We start from the raw sequence: 18014 nt of genomic DNA, 5'->3' as shown, positions 1-18014 counted from the left end.
CCACTCTACTTCTGTGTACCTGCATATAGCCAAGTGCGGACCACTCTCGTCATTTCTTTTAAACAACTCGACATTTACTTGATTACTTACTTTGTTTTACGAATTACGATTACACGGCTCTAATGATTTATTTATACACATTTTATTTACCAGCTTCAATTAAGTTTTCACTCAGGTTTGAAGAATTGCGATCAATGATGGAAAATAATACTCATACAGGGCTTTTTAATCTGATGTAAACTTAATTGGGACTGTGGAGTTTAAGCATAAGCTACTAAGCTAGTGTATTTTAATTTGATTTTATTGCAAAATATATACCTGGGAGTGGTCGATGCCTGAGACCATTGGTAAACATAATAATAAACTAGACCAAATACTTTAGGTGAAACGTTTGTCATCTAATCAAGCCGCGGTGACAGTTTATAATAAATAGATTTAGATCTAGATGCTAATTAAGGTTAATTTAAAGTTTAACATTAGGTATACGTCTCTACTCTTTTTGATCACCTAATATTCGTCAATTATTTAAATAATATGAACTTTAGTTAGCACTTTCACTAAAATAATTGTATGTATTCGAAATCAGATCAAATATATAAAAACCTACATACTTATACCAGAGTTTACAATAAGCACTTATTTAATCAGTATATGTGAATGTTATTCGTTTTTTAATAATCGTCTTCGCCACATATGTTTTAGCTAGGTGTACTATTTATAATGTGAAATTAATTACTAACGTTCACTTTTTCCCCACTTACATACATATTAACATTTAACATTATATTTGTGAATCGATGTAGGTAATGTAATTTTTCTGAATAAGTTTTGGTCTGATCGGAGATTGCGGTAAGTGTGTTGAATTGCTCATGTTGTTAAATAATTTATGAATCTTGTAAGTGTATGATGTCGTGTTCTTGTCGCGCCCGCTCCGCTTGCGGCCCCGCCGGCACGCTAGCGTTCACGAACGGACGAGTCCACGCTGGAACCATTCCTCGCTCTCCACAAATATAGTATTTGCCTATGTCGCTCGGTGAGACGCAGACGAGACGATGGCGTCCTCGTAAGCGCGACAAACACTAGCCTGCTGGTGGCCGAACTAACGGGTGGGACTCTACCTTTTACCTCACAATTTATCTACCTCATTTTACTGTTAACTACTCGTAAATCTACAATAATTATTAATAGTGTAATTTCATACCTACCATTTTAATGATAAGATTTTTGTTCGTGTACGGGGTATTTTGTGGAATCATATTACATTGTACTTATCAATAACCGTTAGTTTTATTTAATCTCTTTAACTTTTAAACCCCCTGTGAATGAAGTAGGTACCTACATAAAAAAATCCGTCTTTTATTTACCTTCACCTCATCCTTCTTTTATATAGGTATAATAATACTATATTGGGTGGAGGAGTTTTGTACCATCTAAATATTAAATATATATGTTGACCGTGGTATGTTTCTCCGCAGGAATTAAATTTCTAAAATCACGGCGAGGGAAGATAATCATGATGGTAAATACATTTCCGTTCTGCGAGGAGTCGAAGTTACGGGACAAGGTGATCTGGCGGTGCACATCAAAGAAGACGAACTGTAAGGCGCGGATCCACATGCTGGGGTCGAGTGTGGTGGCGGTGAAGGGCATGCACAACCACCCGCCGCGCGCGCTCGGCGCGCCCGCGCACGCGCACGCGCCCGCGCGCCGCGCTGCGCGCAAGCAGCTGGACGCGCCGCTGCACACGCCCATCGGCGTCACTCTAGACGCGTTGCCCGTCATGGACGCCTCGCTCAATCAATAACTTCTTTCTTCTACGTCCACGTCACTATACACAATATTCTCGCTTTCCGCTCTTTTGATTCCGATCGTTGCAGCACACGGCGGGCGTATGATATTGGACTAGTTAACGTTATTGAAGGCAAATTCCTGCTCCTGCCTAATTTAATACGATACGTCAATAAGAGTTTTGCGCGTTGTAAGACAAGTGACCGTAATTCGCAGTGTTGTCGTATAACATTGGTCGGTTCAGTCAGGCCGGTGAGGGTAAGGTCTATGCTTTACAGAAGACAATATTACTAGGTTACTGTTATACTTAGATAATTATAGTTCTTATGAGAGAAGCAATGTAGACAAATAAACGCTAGTTCATAGTTTAGACTATTGTGATACTCGTAGAATGGCGATTTAATTTCGCCAATGACGATGTGCCTTACATTAATATTATGTAGGTACCTATAGATTATTAAGGTTAATTTTGTGTCTCGAGTATTCTGATGTCAGGTTGGGAAAGACATTCTCGATATTGCTTTTAACTTGTAGGTAAATTTGTCTACAATAAATCTTCCAACGATAATTAGGTATGTGTTTACTTGTGTAATGCATTTGCCCAGGGCGAGAAGTTAGCAGTAGACATGAAACGCTCAATCAATAATTCCTAAGATTTTTTTTATACTCGCCGATTGTAATCTGCGTGTTAAGATTCCATGGATAATGAAAATGTAGTTATTTTGAAAATTTGAAGACTACAGAAATCAATTCGAAAATTGAACTTGGTACCTCAATTCTAACTTACGGAATTGTTTAAAGAAGACCCGATCTCATGCAACATTACAAACGATGGCTATCAGGCAACTAATATACCTACAATCGTGTTCAGTTTTCAAGCTTCGTGTCCTAAGCAACGTACGAAATTAAAAACGGTTGATTATAAATTAGAACACTATTGTGTGCAATATTTTTACATATATCAAACATACTAAATATTAATTCAATTCAGTAAATTCTTTATTCAGAATAGGCTAACAGTAAGCACTTTTTAACTATCAACAATAATTACAATAAACAATCATCATAATATGGAAACGGATTAAATCGCGTATAATGAATTTAAAATACATCCCGACGTTTCGAACTCTTTACAGCGTTCGTGGTCAACGGGTGACTGAGGAAAAATTACAATGTGCAAAAGCTACCCACATACAAGAAATATTACCAAACCATGACCATATAATATAGATTTAAAGAGAAAGCTCAAGAGAAAGCGCTGTAAAGAGTTCGAAACGTCGGGATGTATTTTAAATTCATTATACGCGATTTAATCCGTTTCCATAGTTTTATTTCATGAGTAACTATCGCGGTAACCGAAGACAATATTAATCATCATAATCTTAGTCCAAACACCAGAGCAATTAACAATTTTGTATTTAAACTTAATTGAATAATATGTATCCTAATAGTTATTTATGTATATATATCCATATCATATGTTCTCTATAATATGTTTAGGAGTGATAAGCAAATGGCCTGTATTAAAACACCACAAAAGGTGTTATCTTATAATATGGAACTCTCCTTTGGCTCGTTTTATAAAACTACACCCTTTCTGATGGCTCTCATTATGCACCAGTCACATATTATAACTATTCTGTGATCGAAATAGGTAACTGTTCCACGTGTGTCGTAATCAGAAAATATTGTTGTAGTAGTTTATGAAAACTTAATACACAATTTACAATCGGTGATTTAAAGCAATACTAGGTAAAGTACAGCGGGACAATTTCGACTGGGGGACAAATGCAACTGATCCATAATGGAAAAAATGGAACACTTACAACTGCGCCCCCAGTCGGCATTTGCCCACTGTACGTTACCTATTGTACTTTGCAACTTCGACTGTAAATGCATATGTAAAATAAAGATTTCCTCTGGTTATATGTTACAGAGTAAAAGCGATAGGATGCCTACAATCATAGTTGATAGAATAGGTACTTACGTGACCTTTAACTTCATAATTTATAAATACGCACTATAAACTTACGAGAATAATTAGTATATTTTAATTATCTATAATTTCATTCCGCTGCATGCGAAACATGACGAATAATGCATTAAAATTACCGACATATCTTTTGAAATTGCGAGGTTTTAAGGCCAATCCGTCTACGTAAGTACGTATCTCATATCTTTAGAAAAAAAATAAAGATGAGGAATCTTTGTGTGTGTGTGGATTGAGTGAGCACCTTCCGAAAATAAAAAAAAATATGCTGATCATTTAGTAAAAGTTCTAAAACAATTGTAAAACGAATCTCTGAATTTGTAAAAAGATAAATCAAAAGATACAGCCATTAACATGTGCTCACTCAGTTCTCACAAACTACCAACGAAAACAGTGAATATATTCATTTAACATATAATATTTATATACTAACATTTAGTAAAAAATAGGCCAACCTACCTCTATAAATATTAGATTACCTAGTGACGTATAAAATTTTTTACAAATAGTTTCTTATGCTCACTCAATCCACACACTTTTGAAAAGCCGAATTTTGATGAAAAACATAAGATTTAGACCGCTATTATATATGTATAGTTTAGTAAAAGTGAAATGGGAATTTGTAAAATACAAAACGAACCACTAACGTGTCAGGTTTTTTTATAATAAATTTTTGTAAGTGCTCACTCAGTCCACACGTTTTGAGAAAGTTAAAAATGTAAATATCTTACGATTTGTAGCACCTAAGACACTCGAAAGTACTTCAACATTTAGTAAAAATTTTTACTAAATATCCACCATCTAATATTTTATATTCGTTGTCTGGTTTTAAAGATATTCAGACATAACTTTTCTCATACAAATGTATCAAGTAGGGTGACTACACTATGTCGGCTCCTGATTTTCCCCACCTTCCCATTGTCATATTGAGATTGGGGAGTTTCGTTCGTTCAATTTTGATAATATTAAACTAATACCATATTAATTATCCATCTGCAAACTGTTTTTAGGTTATGTTCTTGGCCTAGTGATGATGTGTATTGTGTAATTTTTATGGACGTCAGGATAATAACCATATCGACATGCATGCATTAAAAAGGACATGAATGATAATTGGTAAGAAACAAAGAATATAATACTTCACTAGTAAGAAACCAGAACCTGGTAATCTAATCGCGCTAACAGATGAGCGTACCGGATTTGTAAGTGGGAGCGAGAAATAGTTATTCTTTTCTCGCTCCCACTTACAAATCCGGTGAACTATTATCAAAATTGAACGAAACTCCCCAATCTCAATATGACAATGGTAAGGTGGGGAAAATCAGGAGCCGACATAGTGTGGTCACCCTACTTGATACATTTGTATGAGAAAAGTTATGTCTGAATATCTTTAAAACCAGACAACGAATATAAAATATTAGATGGTGGATATTTAGTAAAAATTTTTACTAAATGTTGAAGTACTTTCGAGTGTCTTAGGTGCTACAAATCGTAAGATATTTACATTTTTAACTTTCTCAAAACGTGTGGACTGAGTGAGCACTTACAAAAATTTATTATAAAAAAACCTGACACGTTAGTGGTTCGTTTTGTATTTTACAAATTCCCATTTCACTTTTACTAAACTATACACATATAATAGCGGTCTAAATCTTATGTTTTTCATCAAAATTCGGCTTTTCAAAAGTGTGTGGATTGAGTGAGCATAAGAAACTATTTGTAAAAAATTTAATACGTCACTAGGTGATCTAATATTTATAGAGGTAGGTTGGCCTATTTTTTACTAAATGTTAGTATATAAATATTATATTTTAAATGAATATATTCACTGTTTTCGTTGGTAGTTTGTGAGAACTGAGTGAGCACATGTTAATGGCTGTATCTTTTGATTTATCTTTTTACAAATTCAGAGATTTGTTTTACAATTGTTTTAGAACTTTTACTAAATGATCAGCATATTTTTTTTTATTTTCGGAAGGTGCTCACTCAATCCACACACACACGGAATCTTTAGTAAAAATCATTTTACTGACGTTTATTGTGTACTTATCGTATTTTTAAGAGTGTATTTATTCCATGTCGGTATTAAGTAGATGTATTGATGTATGGTTAAGTAAAAGTGCCTTTATTGTTAACAATGGGTCCATTGTCAATTATAATAATAATTGATGTACTGAAACATTCCTTTATAAATTTATTCCTGGGCTTTATAAATTTACATATAAAATATATAAAAAGAAAATGAAATTTTGATAACTTTTATATAAATTCAAAAGACATCGTTACAATATATCACGAGTATTATACTCTATCGTTTAATTAAAGTTAATGTTAAATTGAATGATTCGTTTTATTTTTGTAAACCGGCGACCTACTGACGGCGGCAGATATTCTGGTTATTTACCAAGCAAGGTGAGCTATCATCCTGATCTAAAATACGTTTGCCTATCTCCGTAACTGGTAACGGCGTTACGACGAGTACGAGTCGGGGTCTTTTTCGATTGCAACTTGGACTGCCAATGATATTTCTTTTAAAATCAGTTGTCGATAAAGATGATTTCTAATTGTTACTTTATGACAGTAGCGATATATGTATTGACACCTATAATTATATATTTGCTTAAAAACCACATATATAATTGTTTTTTGACGCAATCGTGTATGTTATAGCTCTTCTTTGTAATGTTATGATTCCCAGGGCGACGTCGCCGTCGTCGAAAGACAGAGAACAATCAAGAAGACAAACCGGCTGAGAACAAACCGAGTGAGAAGAAACCAGAAACAGAGAACAATTCCCCAGGCCTGCAATTCCGCTTCGGCAGAACCTCGCAGCGTCAAGACCCGGTCATCTATTCTGGGAAGTTCTGTTTTGCTAAAGATAGGGAATTATCCAACGGGCGCACTCGGTGGAAGTGCACACACACGTCGGGGACTTGTCCTGCGAACATATATACTATACAGAACGATGTTGTGATGCTCTACGATAAACACAACCATGATTGCGATGAGGTTTACGAAGTATAACTTTAGATGATTGACTTGATATTTTGCACAAGGAAGGAATCCAGCACCGGTGTCACGGAGACCGCTGTCCAGTATGCACGATTGCGAGCCAAGCGTGCAGTCTAAGGGCCGGTTGCATCAAACAGTCTGTCATCGTTAAAGCGTTCGTTAAATTTTATTGTATGGGAAATTCCATAGACGTCTGCTGCGTGACGATGATGTGTCTGTCAAACGTGGTTGATGCAACTGGCCCTAAGTCTAACCCAACATAAAGCGCATTCGTCAACTGAGTTGTAGCATTCCACCAAGGCACACCAAACGAGAAGAGAATGTTCTATCCTTACTTTCTTCTAGACCTATCCTTACTTTTGAAGATTTATGTCTGTAATAGTGATATCCTGTCTGTGATATCCTACATAAGAATTGGTATAAAATATCATGCGAAACCGGAGGAGTCCGAGTGAACTATACCAATATTAAATTATTTGATAAATTGAAACATTCCTATGTCATCTAACGATATCGACACAAATGTACTTATGCTAATAAACAGTCAAGTCTCATGGACTCCCCCTACCTATGCATTTATTAGAATTAACTTATCTTTAGATCTTTGCTATCCACTCAGTTGCTTTTGGTAGCTATAGTTACCAACTGTCACCTTAATTTTACTTGACAATAGTCCATTGAAAATTTTAGAACAATTGAGTGGCTACCTTATATCCAACAGTCAAGATTATCTAAATAAATATATTTTTTTAAGAACCTACATATAAGATAACGCATTATAGAGATAATATGAATTTTTGTAGAGGTTTCCTAATTGATTTGAAACAGGTAGATTAATATTTTTCAATTTATGTATTAGTATATTAAGTCCTAGAATATGTCTAGGTAGGAGTGGCTTTTGAAGCTTATCATATTATGTGCCATTATTCATTTAAATGCGTGCCTATAATAATTTGAAGTATTAAAACCATAATACGAAACACAAAATATTCTTGTTACATTTTATGGTAACTAAACTCTAATAAAAATTAAGTTTTCTCCGGCATAATTTCAGGAGTCAAATGGCTAAGGTAAAGTAAATAGCTATGCTTAACTTGTAGGTAAAATCACAGCAGCATACATTCCGACCGGGCGGGGCAAGAAACACCTAGTTCTGGAAGGGTTCTCTTTCATCGAGACTCCGCCGACGTACTGGGTGTGCTCGCGGCGCAAGATGCTGCAGTGCCGCGCCACCGCGCGCACCAACAAGAGGGGGGAGGTCATCCAGTACAACAATGAGCACAATCACGACAAACCCAAATTCTATCAGAAAACTACTAAAAAGATGATACAGTTGTAGATGTCAAGTTTCATACATGTGCCGTTCAGTGCAAGATGCGCCACTATTGACATTGCTGTTCCATTAACAGTTGGTATAAGGTATAGCGAGACAATTACGAATGGAGGGCAATTTTGAACTACTCGATTTTTTCCATGCTTAACAATGTTTGGATTATTAAATAGGTAATGCTTAAGTTAAATAGTGGAACAAACTCGATCAGTAGAAAACTGCCCCCCAGTCGTAATTACCCCGTTGTACCTTATTTAGTAGCAGATCTTCTACTTTTGTTTTCAAATTACACGAATATTTATTATGGTTTCTGTATCTATGATTTTTTTTAACAGAAGCATACGAAAGTTTTAACAACTTACAAACTTCAACGAGCATGATAATAACTATAAATAAAAAAGACATAACAGAAATACAGCATGGTTATAGTCAATATTGTTTTATTAAATTACTTTTTGGTTAAGGAATGTTCTGTCCTATTGCTATTTATTCAATGAGATGGTTTTATGTCCCAGTCTTAGATTTACCTTGACTTCAAAACAAAGGACACCTTAATACTTAATTAAGGCGTATTAGTTGAGATGAAGATATTTTTTATGCAGCAATATTAATTAAATTACAAAAGGTCGAAGGACGTTTGTTCGTTGTTTTAATAATCAGTTTATTTTATGTATCGGTTCTAACTTATATTTACGTTTTTCAGAGGCGTTTTTCTTGCCTTCACGAGCGGGTAAATCGGTGCTGATCTTCCGGAACAATAAGTTCTGGGTGAACAACCAATACCGGGAAAGCTGAACTGGGCGTGCCGCGACAAAGACACCAAGGGCTGCCTGTGCAGGGTCCAGACTACCATGGATGGCCGTTTCGTCAGGATCAAAGGCGGGCACAACCATACGCCGAACTTTACTCCGGAAAATTTCGACTCTCCATCGCCTATAGAGAAACCATTCGGCAATCAAGTAGGTGCCTGGCATCAGGCAGTTAAAGTGGAGCCATCTAAAGCCGTTATATAGCATTGCCTTACTTTTGATGAATTTAGTACGAAACCAAAACCACCCGCTAGTTGACAATCAAACAATCCCGACATATATTTGCAGGTAAGGATTTCTGGAAACCCACTCCAACTTTTGTGGCTGTGATAAGACGACATTCGTATTACTGTTCTGTTTTCAAACATACATTCCGTCGTAGTTTTAGCTTAGTGTTTCGTGGAATTTTTGTTGAAGGTGAAGCGAATTGATTGTACATAAGGTTCGTAGAGATCGAACTAGAAAGGACAGCTTTTTGGCTGAAATGATCTATTTTGTATCGGACTATCAGTATACTGCTTTACGCAAGTGTGTACGTACATATATGGTATTTCATTGGTTTTCAGTATTTTAATGAGACTTAATACTTTTGTGGGCGAGGTTGGTTTTTACCATTGTCATAAGCTTTTTTTATTCTCATACCATTACCTTACTTTATTTTTAATACTGAAATCACAAAAATAAAAACAGAAAGAATCTCATTTTTGTGTCCACAATTTACGGCTTTAAAATATTGTGTCATAATGGTTACGAATTTTAAGACAGCTCTTTTATGTAGGTATTTACTTTTTAACTTTAACATGTGGCTTAGTTTTAAGTTATTGTTATTTTTAGTTGCGTAGTAATTAATTCATCTCAGTTTAAAAAGTAGTGTTTACAAATGTAAATTTAATATGTCAAAAAAGAAATGAGTCAATTACTAGAGGTAATACAAATATAAAAATTGACTGGCTTATGTGTTTCTTTGAATTTGGTCTAGAGCTTCGTATGTTAGTCGAACTGGAAGGTTAGCGCGAAGCAAAAACAAGAGCACTTACCGTTAGTGCGAGGCAACCTAACTTGTACAATAAACCTAAACTAAGCATTTGACATAGCTACGATGGTAAATGCGCGCTGTTACTTGATATTAGACAACCGATTGTTCTATTCAGTGTATGTAAGTATTAAGGATTTTTTTCGAAGGATTCCTACTTTTTTAGAATAATAATTAAGACACTAATCTTAATGCGTCATTTAATATTGGTAAGATCATGACATTATTTTTAAATAACGTTGTTTTTTTATTTTTAACCTTTTAGTTTTAACTCCTCGTTGATTTTACAAAATAATTATTTATTAAAAAGTACAAAATATAAATAATCTACATCTTAAATTAATCATGGTATCTTTCGACGTTGATGTCATTATGTCATTAAAAGAGTAAAAAAAAAAACAAAGGTAGCGTATGGGTGTGGTTTCAGTGGAATGGGGTGTGTCCCGGCACGGCAACCCAGTGGTGGTGGTGGACGGGCAGCGGTTCCGGCGCTGCGGGCGCCCGGCCGGCGACCGCGCCACCTGGCTCTGCATCAAGTCCGACACGGGCTGCCGCTGCTACGTCGTCACTCTATGCGACAGGGTCGTCGCCATGGGCTTCCAGCATATGCACAACGTCAAAAAGAGGAGAGCGAGGCAGCCTAACATTCCCAGGGCTAGACGGATCTCTCATCTTGATACAATCTTTGATGGGTTCTTTTCTTAACTGTGATTTTTTGAAGCGGTCGTAATAGAACAGGCTCATACTGCTGTTGCGGTAAAACCTATACAATTTTAAAAATAAATTATGGAAGTGATCATTCGATGCGAAAACTTAGTAATTTTTTTGTCGTTTGTTGGTTCTTGGATATTTGTGAAAGAGCTGTGAGCTGTGATATTTACATAGTCAAAATTAAACTTATGTATAACGATCTAAATTGCAAGGTATAAAACGTTGGTTTTAACTAGTTCCTTGTTCCAAAAGCGTGGCTTGCTATTGGAGGGGCACAGCCCTATGCCAAATATGTATCAAACTGCATAATTTACGCCGTCGAAATGCTTGGCATGGTTGGTTTAGATATACTTAGGGAAGTCATTGTTGATTTTTTTTTTCTCGTGTGCAATATCATATTTAGAGGGACACTTTTTGATTCATGTTTAGGTAGTAAAAATAGTGTGCATATATTTATATATTTTTTTAGACTAATAGTAAGGCGGCGGAATTGGAAAAAGTCGTCTAGTTTTGAAGTTGATGTGACTGGAGAGTATACTGCTGACAAGTGGTATCGTTGTGATCGGTAGACTTCACTGAGTACGAAATAATGACTTGTCGCATTCTCAGACTGTGGGGGGGTTAACTATGACGTCACAAAGATCGCGGTCCCGGGTTTCAATTTTTTGCCAATTTGTCTAGAACCCCTTATTCAATTTTGAAAAATGAGGTGTCGATTGAAAGCGTATAACATGCTGATTAAGATTTCTTATATGTGAAAAGTATAGTTTTGTTAGTAATTTTTTAATTAACAATAATGCAAAAAATATTTTTTTTTTTACTCTCTTTTTTGATTTTTGTGACTCAAAAAGGCAATGAAAACGGCCACTGAGCTAAAAAATATGTTATATAAATCATTTAACTACATTATTAAGCTATCTGTTGCTTTTTAAATTTCTACGATCGGATAATAAATAAGCAAACTACAACCACATACCTGTAGGCGGGGAGTACCGCTTGACACGCGTTCGCATACATTCGGCGTCTACCAAATTACACCTCGCGCAAAATTCGTTTCAAGGAGATATACCTCTAATCTTATTTATCGTAACCTATCAATATTGGTATCATTTTAAAGTACAATTAAAGTACTTTAAGAAACAATGTCAATCATTTTATTAAAATCAATAATCGCCAGTCTGCGGTGGTTACAAAGGAAAAAAGTGGGTATGCAATTTGAATGGTTTCCTAGGTTTGATACCCTAGACGAGTTTAAAAGGGGAGGTAAAGGTGACATATGGGTTGTTCTCTGGCCTAAAAGCTACACAGAGAGTCAGGGGAGAAAAAACTAGGGTTTAAGTTTAGTTTTAAGTTATTTTTTCTTTTATTTGTTGATTTTATTGTGTTTAATTTTTTTGTAATTTTATCAAGGATACATGTTGGTCTCTTTTGCTGAAAATTCCCTTTTTTATGAGAAATGTTATGAATTTCTTGGCATTTTTCGATAGAGACTAAAATTAACTTTCAAATGAGGCCACATAGTCATACTTTTACTTATATAATATTAAGGGTAATACCAAGTAATACAGTTTGAACTCAAACGACTTAGAGGTGCGGTTTTTTGACCCAGTAGGTATTAAACAGTAATCGTAAAATCAAAACGATTGGGCTTCGGTCGTTATACACATTAAATCACTAAAATGAAGTTACCCATAGTGTTTTAGTAATTATAGTCCCCACTTTTAGCCACTTTTCTCAAAACATAATTATTCAACAGAAGTCAAGATAACATTAAGAGCATATTTATTATTAATAATGCGTTAGAAATATGAAATAATTGTTGAGGTACACTTGTTAAGTACATGCAGCACCTGCAAATACACTCAGTGTCAAAAAATCAAACATCTCAATCGTTTGCGTTGAAGCAGTATTGACCCACATATTAGAGAGCAGGGCACGCAGGCCGCCTCGTAAGACTATGTGTGGCACTGAGGAACCAGTGAAGTCAGGTCTATGGATTGCTACACTGCTGTCCCGCTTGCACTACTTCGCCGGGGCTATTACCCTTAATATTATATAAGTAAAAGTATGCCTATGTGGCCTTATTTGAAAGTTAATTTTAGTCTCTATCGGAAAATGCCATGAAATTCATAACATTTCTCATAAAAAAGGGAATTTTCAGCAAAAGAAACCAACATGTATCCTTGATAAAATTACAAAAAAAATTAAACACAATAAAATCAACAAATAAAAGAAAAATTAACTTAAAACTAAACTTAAACCCTAGTTTTTTCTCCCCTGACCCTCTGTGTAGCTTTTAGGCCAGAAAACAACCCATATGTCACCTTTACCTCCCCTTTTAAACTCGTCTAGGGTATCAAACCTAGGAAACCAGTCAAATTGCATACCCACTTTTTTCCTTTGTAACCACCGCAGACTGGCGATTATTGATTTTAATAAAATGATTGACATTGTTTCTTAAAGTACTTTAATTGTACTTTAAAATGATACTAATATTGATAGGTTACAATGAATAAGATTAGAGGTATATCTGCTTGAAACGAATTTTGCGCGAGGTGTAATTTGGTAGACGCCGAATGTATGGGAACGCGTGTCAAGCGGTACTCCCCGCCTACAGGTATGTGGTTGTAGTTTGCTTATTTATTATCCGATCGTAGAAATTTAAAAAGCAACAGATAGCTTAATAATGTAGTTAAATGATTTATATAACATATTTTTTAGCTAAGTGGCCGTTTTCATTGCCTTTTTGAGTCACAAAAATCAAAAAAGAGAGTAAAAAAAAGTATTTTTTGCATTATTGTTAATTAAAAAATTACTAACAAAACTATACTTTTCACATATAAGAAATCTTAATCAGCATGTTATACGCTTTCAATCGACACCACAGAATATATAATAGTACAAGTACAGAAGGCCCACTGCTTTGATGTTCACGACATGCCGCCTTTTTAAATGCCTACAAAATTCTTACAAAGAAACGAGCCGCACGTGCGCGGCGTCCGGCGATAGGGTTGCCTATGGATTAAAACGAATTAATACTCAGATAAAATGTTATACTATTATATTCAAGTCTTGGGTACTTTCTAGATATATTTTTCAAAATTGGATAAGGGGTTCTAGACAAATTGGCAAAAAATTGAAACCCGGGACCGCGATCTTTGTGACGTCATAGTTAACCCCCCCACAGTCTGAGAATGCGACAAGTCATTATTTCGTACTCAGTAAAGTCTACCGATTACAACGATACCACTTGTCAGCAGTATACTCTCCAGTCACATCAACTTTTTCCGAGACCCTCTCGCCGCTCTACTATAAGGATATTTAATTTTCTTTGTTAATTTCAATTTGCTTGGAATATTTTATTCAAAGTTAGATCTAGCCTAACAGTAGGTAGTCTTGAAGTATTCTTGATGATATGAAATAGAATTCTAGTCTAAAGGATCCTATTTTTGTGGAATTATATATAGTTAGCACCTAAGTATTAAATAGTTTCATTACAGATTTTCGTTTCATTTTTTTTCCCATGGTCCTGTAGTTACTGTTGTTTGGGAACGCGTTTTCCTTATAGCGCCGGTGTTAATAAGCGAGTGTTCAGTTGCAGGCAACGAAGTGGGCACGGCCAGTACGCCGACGCTGGGGCTTCCGTTCCCGTTCCCTTGCTTCCCCGGGCAGTTCCGCTACTGCCTGAGCAAGCGTGGCAAGCCGGCCATCGAGGTGGGCGCACATCGGTTCTGCTTTAACGGACGCGCGGCCAGCGGAAAAGTGTGGTGGCGGTGTTCCCGCAACCCGCGCTGCCGCGCCGCCGTGCACACCTTCGGCTTGCGCGTCGTGCAGATGAACAGCGCGCACACCTGCGGCGTCCGCGCAACCCCGCTCAGGCCCATGTTCTAACCGAGAGTTCCTCCTCTTATCCAAGCGGATTTTATGTTCGCTCTAATGTATCGCTGCGGTTAAATACGTCCCTTTCGTCGCCGTCGTCAATTATCGGCCCGTGACGATTGATTGTCCTGATAGCGGGAGCAAGCGATGAACTTGTTGATGATCAAAAATTTTTCGTGCAGGTGACGTAAAATTGACGAGTCAATTTATCTAAGACCGTTGGCTTTTAATAAAAATGTTGGCTAGGCACCGATTGATGCTTTAGATGGCAATTCACAGTTTTCACCGTCAGTCAGCGAATTTTCGGTGAAAATATATTTGGATGGGTGAAATGTTGCTTTCGTGCCTTGAGCCGGCGGTCGATTACATTACCTATGTACTCTTATTGTAGATTAGTCACATCATGTATACGAATTTTAATTCGCTATTACCGTCTTTGATATTATTCTCCAAAGAGATCAAATGTGTATTACCTATATATTTAATTGAATGCATTTAAATATTTGATATTTTGCGCTGTGTAAAGTATACGAATCTTTTATAGAATAGAATGGCCGTCGTGAACAAATAACTTGAGACAATTCTAGAGCGGAGAGCTTCCATTTCTATGGGCTGCTGATATAAATAAAATTAGTACAAAATGTATTCTCTCTTATCTCATTATTTATAATTTAAGCTATCCCATAAAGCATAGCATGATGAAAACGTAATGAAAGGCAAAAATGGAACGCGCTCTCGAGTCTCAGTTCTGATCTTCCGCACACAACGGCCCTAGTTGTAGTTATTGTACAAAGTGATAGCTCTCTTATGATATATTATCCTAAGTATTTTTATACATTATTTTTATTACGATTTTACTCGTATATTGCGAAGTAAATCGAAGGTCGCCGGAGCGCGCCGGCACGGTAGTCGGCAGCTGACACTGGTTGGTTTCGATTGCAGTCAGGATTAGGAGCTGTGCTTGTCAGAGACTTGATTATGGATCATACGTTGTATACACGAGTAGGACTGCCTAACGACTTGTTAAAGTAGGAATCTGCATTTATTGAACTTGACTTATATAATAATACTCATCGTATACGTTCTAGTTGTAGGTTTTTTTAGTGAGATTTTATTATTCGTAGTTATTTTTTTGAGCATTTTATATTTTTTAAGTGAATAGGTACTTATTTTACAGATTTCGTTATTTTTTATTTTTGACAAAGTAGGTGCAAGTATTTTACAGTATCGGCAGGTTAACCGGATTATGACAATTTACCATGTTTAACATAATATTTTACACTGAATTTATTTTCTAGTTAAGTGATAAAGATGTATACGATTCACTGTAACCTATGAAGTATTATATTGGAAGTATTATTTTGTGTATTGTGATAAGATATTATTTTATGGTTTAGTTCAGAAAGTACTTTGAATAACGGTAGCTCTAAGCGTCAGTCGTGGATGGGAATCGTCTTACCTCGGAAAGAGTTGGGCAAACTGTGGGCCGGGGTTGCGTTCTGTAGTGAGAACATCTGACCCTTTAGCACAACTTGCCTTGTCGCGCGCGAGCCCATACATCAAGCGCGACTTCAAGTATGGACTCGCGCGCTAGGGGTTCCAGCCGTTACAGGTTTCCCAACTGTTTTTGTGGGCAGATGGGAATTGTTTATGCTGTGTAGTGTACTGGTAGCTGGAGACTTGTGTATAGGTACAAAGAAGTGATTATATTGCGCTGATGTAACTCATTTTGTGTTTCATTTACCTACTTGGTTTCATTATAACTTAAATAAAATGAGACAGACGGAGCATCTAGAATCGAAGAAAATAACGTTGGAGATAAATGTACCTGAAAAAAAGAAGATGGTCGTATCGTACCTATAGATAAACTTCATTTTGTTTAGGTAAATTCCTCGAACGGATAGGATAAGAACAGTAAATATGTATTAAAACAACAGACTGTACATAAAAATCAAATGACTATGGATTAAATCAATAGCTTTTTGTTTTCTAATCTAGAAGTTCGGCCATCTAGATTTTAATGAAAGGAGTTATACTTTTCTAGGAAGGTTATCAGTACAATTGTGAAGGATAATTCAGGAATAGCGGTAGTGCTCAGACTTCTTGAGGTACAATCTCTTGCGTTTAGATCTTTCAAGTAAATAGAAAAATATATTAATGAGATTATTACAATAAAAAAGTTCATTAATAATCGCAGACTTTTTTTTGCATGAGGTAATCTAACATATACCAAATGAATATAGCCGGATGTAGTGGCGATAAGTATTTGTCAACGTTATTTAAAATATGGTACGTTGGCTCAGGTTGGTTCTACATTCGTTCAGCGCGAGGCGGCCTTCACCTGGTCGCCGAGGGCCACATATTCTACGAAGACGGCGGTTCGCACCCGCGCAGGGTTACCTGGCGCTGCGCCCGTTCCTACCAAAAAGCGGAACGCTGTCAGGTTGCGCTTTGCCTAAGGGATGGGAGACTAGTCTACTTCCGAGGATCACACAACCATCCGCCGACGTATAACCCTTCAAAGCACGAGTCTCGGAAGTTCGAAGTGGATCCGATGGGCAAGTACAAGATAGTGGCGCACGCGCCGCGACCGGCCGCGGTGTCGGTGCCGGTGGTGCCGCTGGTGCCGCCAGCGCCGCCGCCGCCGCCGGCCGCCATGTTGCTCTAGGCCTGGCGCGACCTCCTGGTGCGCGGTCTTCTTGATTCCCGGCAGTGACCGCACACTTGGAGCGTCGTACATGCGAACATGGTCCAATGTAATTAAACGTTTCTGTAATGCTTTGCAGTGTAATATGAAAACTTATGTTGTCGATGTACGTCACTTAATTTTATTATTGGGTTCCTATCAATCTAACATCTATTAATACGCGATTTAGGTACCTGACGGAAGATGCTAATGTTAATGTATCATACTGCATTGTATCAACAGACAGGGGGAACTACAGCATTTAAAAGTTAGGTACAACGGGGCAAATCTCGACTGGGGGACAATTATTGTAACTGATCCATTTTTTCCATTATTACACTATGATGTTGAGTTCTACATGTATCCACTGAACACGCCTACCATATATAACCGGTGGACACTTTATTTAATAATGCAAACATTGTAAAACATTGAAAAAATGGATCAGTTACATTTGCCCCCCAGTCGAGATTTGCACCGCTGTACCTTACATAACAATAACTCATTTTGATTGGATTCTACATTAAATAAACCACTGGTTAACCTAAATACTTTGTATAATGTATTCATATAGATATTGTATTGTTGAGTTTGTAAACGTAGGTATACGTTTGGACTGATAGTTAATAGAGCAAGAAGACAGGGCCGCCAGACATTATTTGTAAAATGTATGTGTTTAAAGTAGTGTTAGGATTAGGACCCTACAGTACGAGTATGTATGTTGAGATACTTGTTAGGTTGGCCCAGCGGCGGCGGCCATATTTCCGGTACCATAA

The 18014-nt window shown here is 36.7% G+C and overlaps 1 protein-coding gene across 1 annotated transcript in view; it reads left to right on the top strand.

Moving 5' to 3' along the window:
• LOC125240098 (sex determination protein fruitless-like) overlaps positions 1–16279 on the top strand; it is a 71462-nt gene extending 55183 nt beyond the window's left edge. Inside the window, 5 exon segments of the mRNA XM_048147947.1 lie at positions 8824–8904; positions 8907–9106; positions 10371–10547; positions 11205–11238; positions 14275–16279. Of these exon segments, the coding sequence (XP_048003904.1) occupies positions 8824–8904; positions 8907–9106; positions 10371–10547; positions 11205–11238; positions 14275–14564 (782 nt within the window). The 3' untranslated portion in view covers positions 14565–16279.
• The last annotated feature ends 1735 nt before the right edge of the window (positions 16280–18014 follow it).

This window comes from Leguminivora glycinivorella, chromosome 2, assembly GCF_023078275.1.
Source record: "Leguminivora glycinivorella isolate SPB_JAAS2020 chromosome 2, LegGlyc_1.1, whole genome shotgun sequence".
Classification (NCBI taxonomy): Eukaryota; Metazoa; Arthropoda; class Insecta; order Lepidoptera; family Tortricidae; genus Leguminivora; species Leguminivora glycinivorella.
The sequence above is the reverse complement of the archived record's forward strand: the minus strand, read 5'-3'. Positions and strand labels throughout refer to the sequence as shown.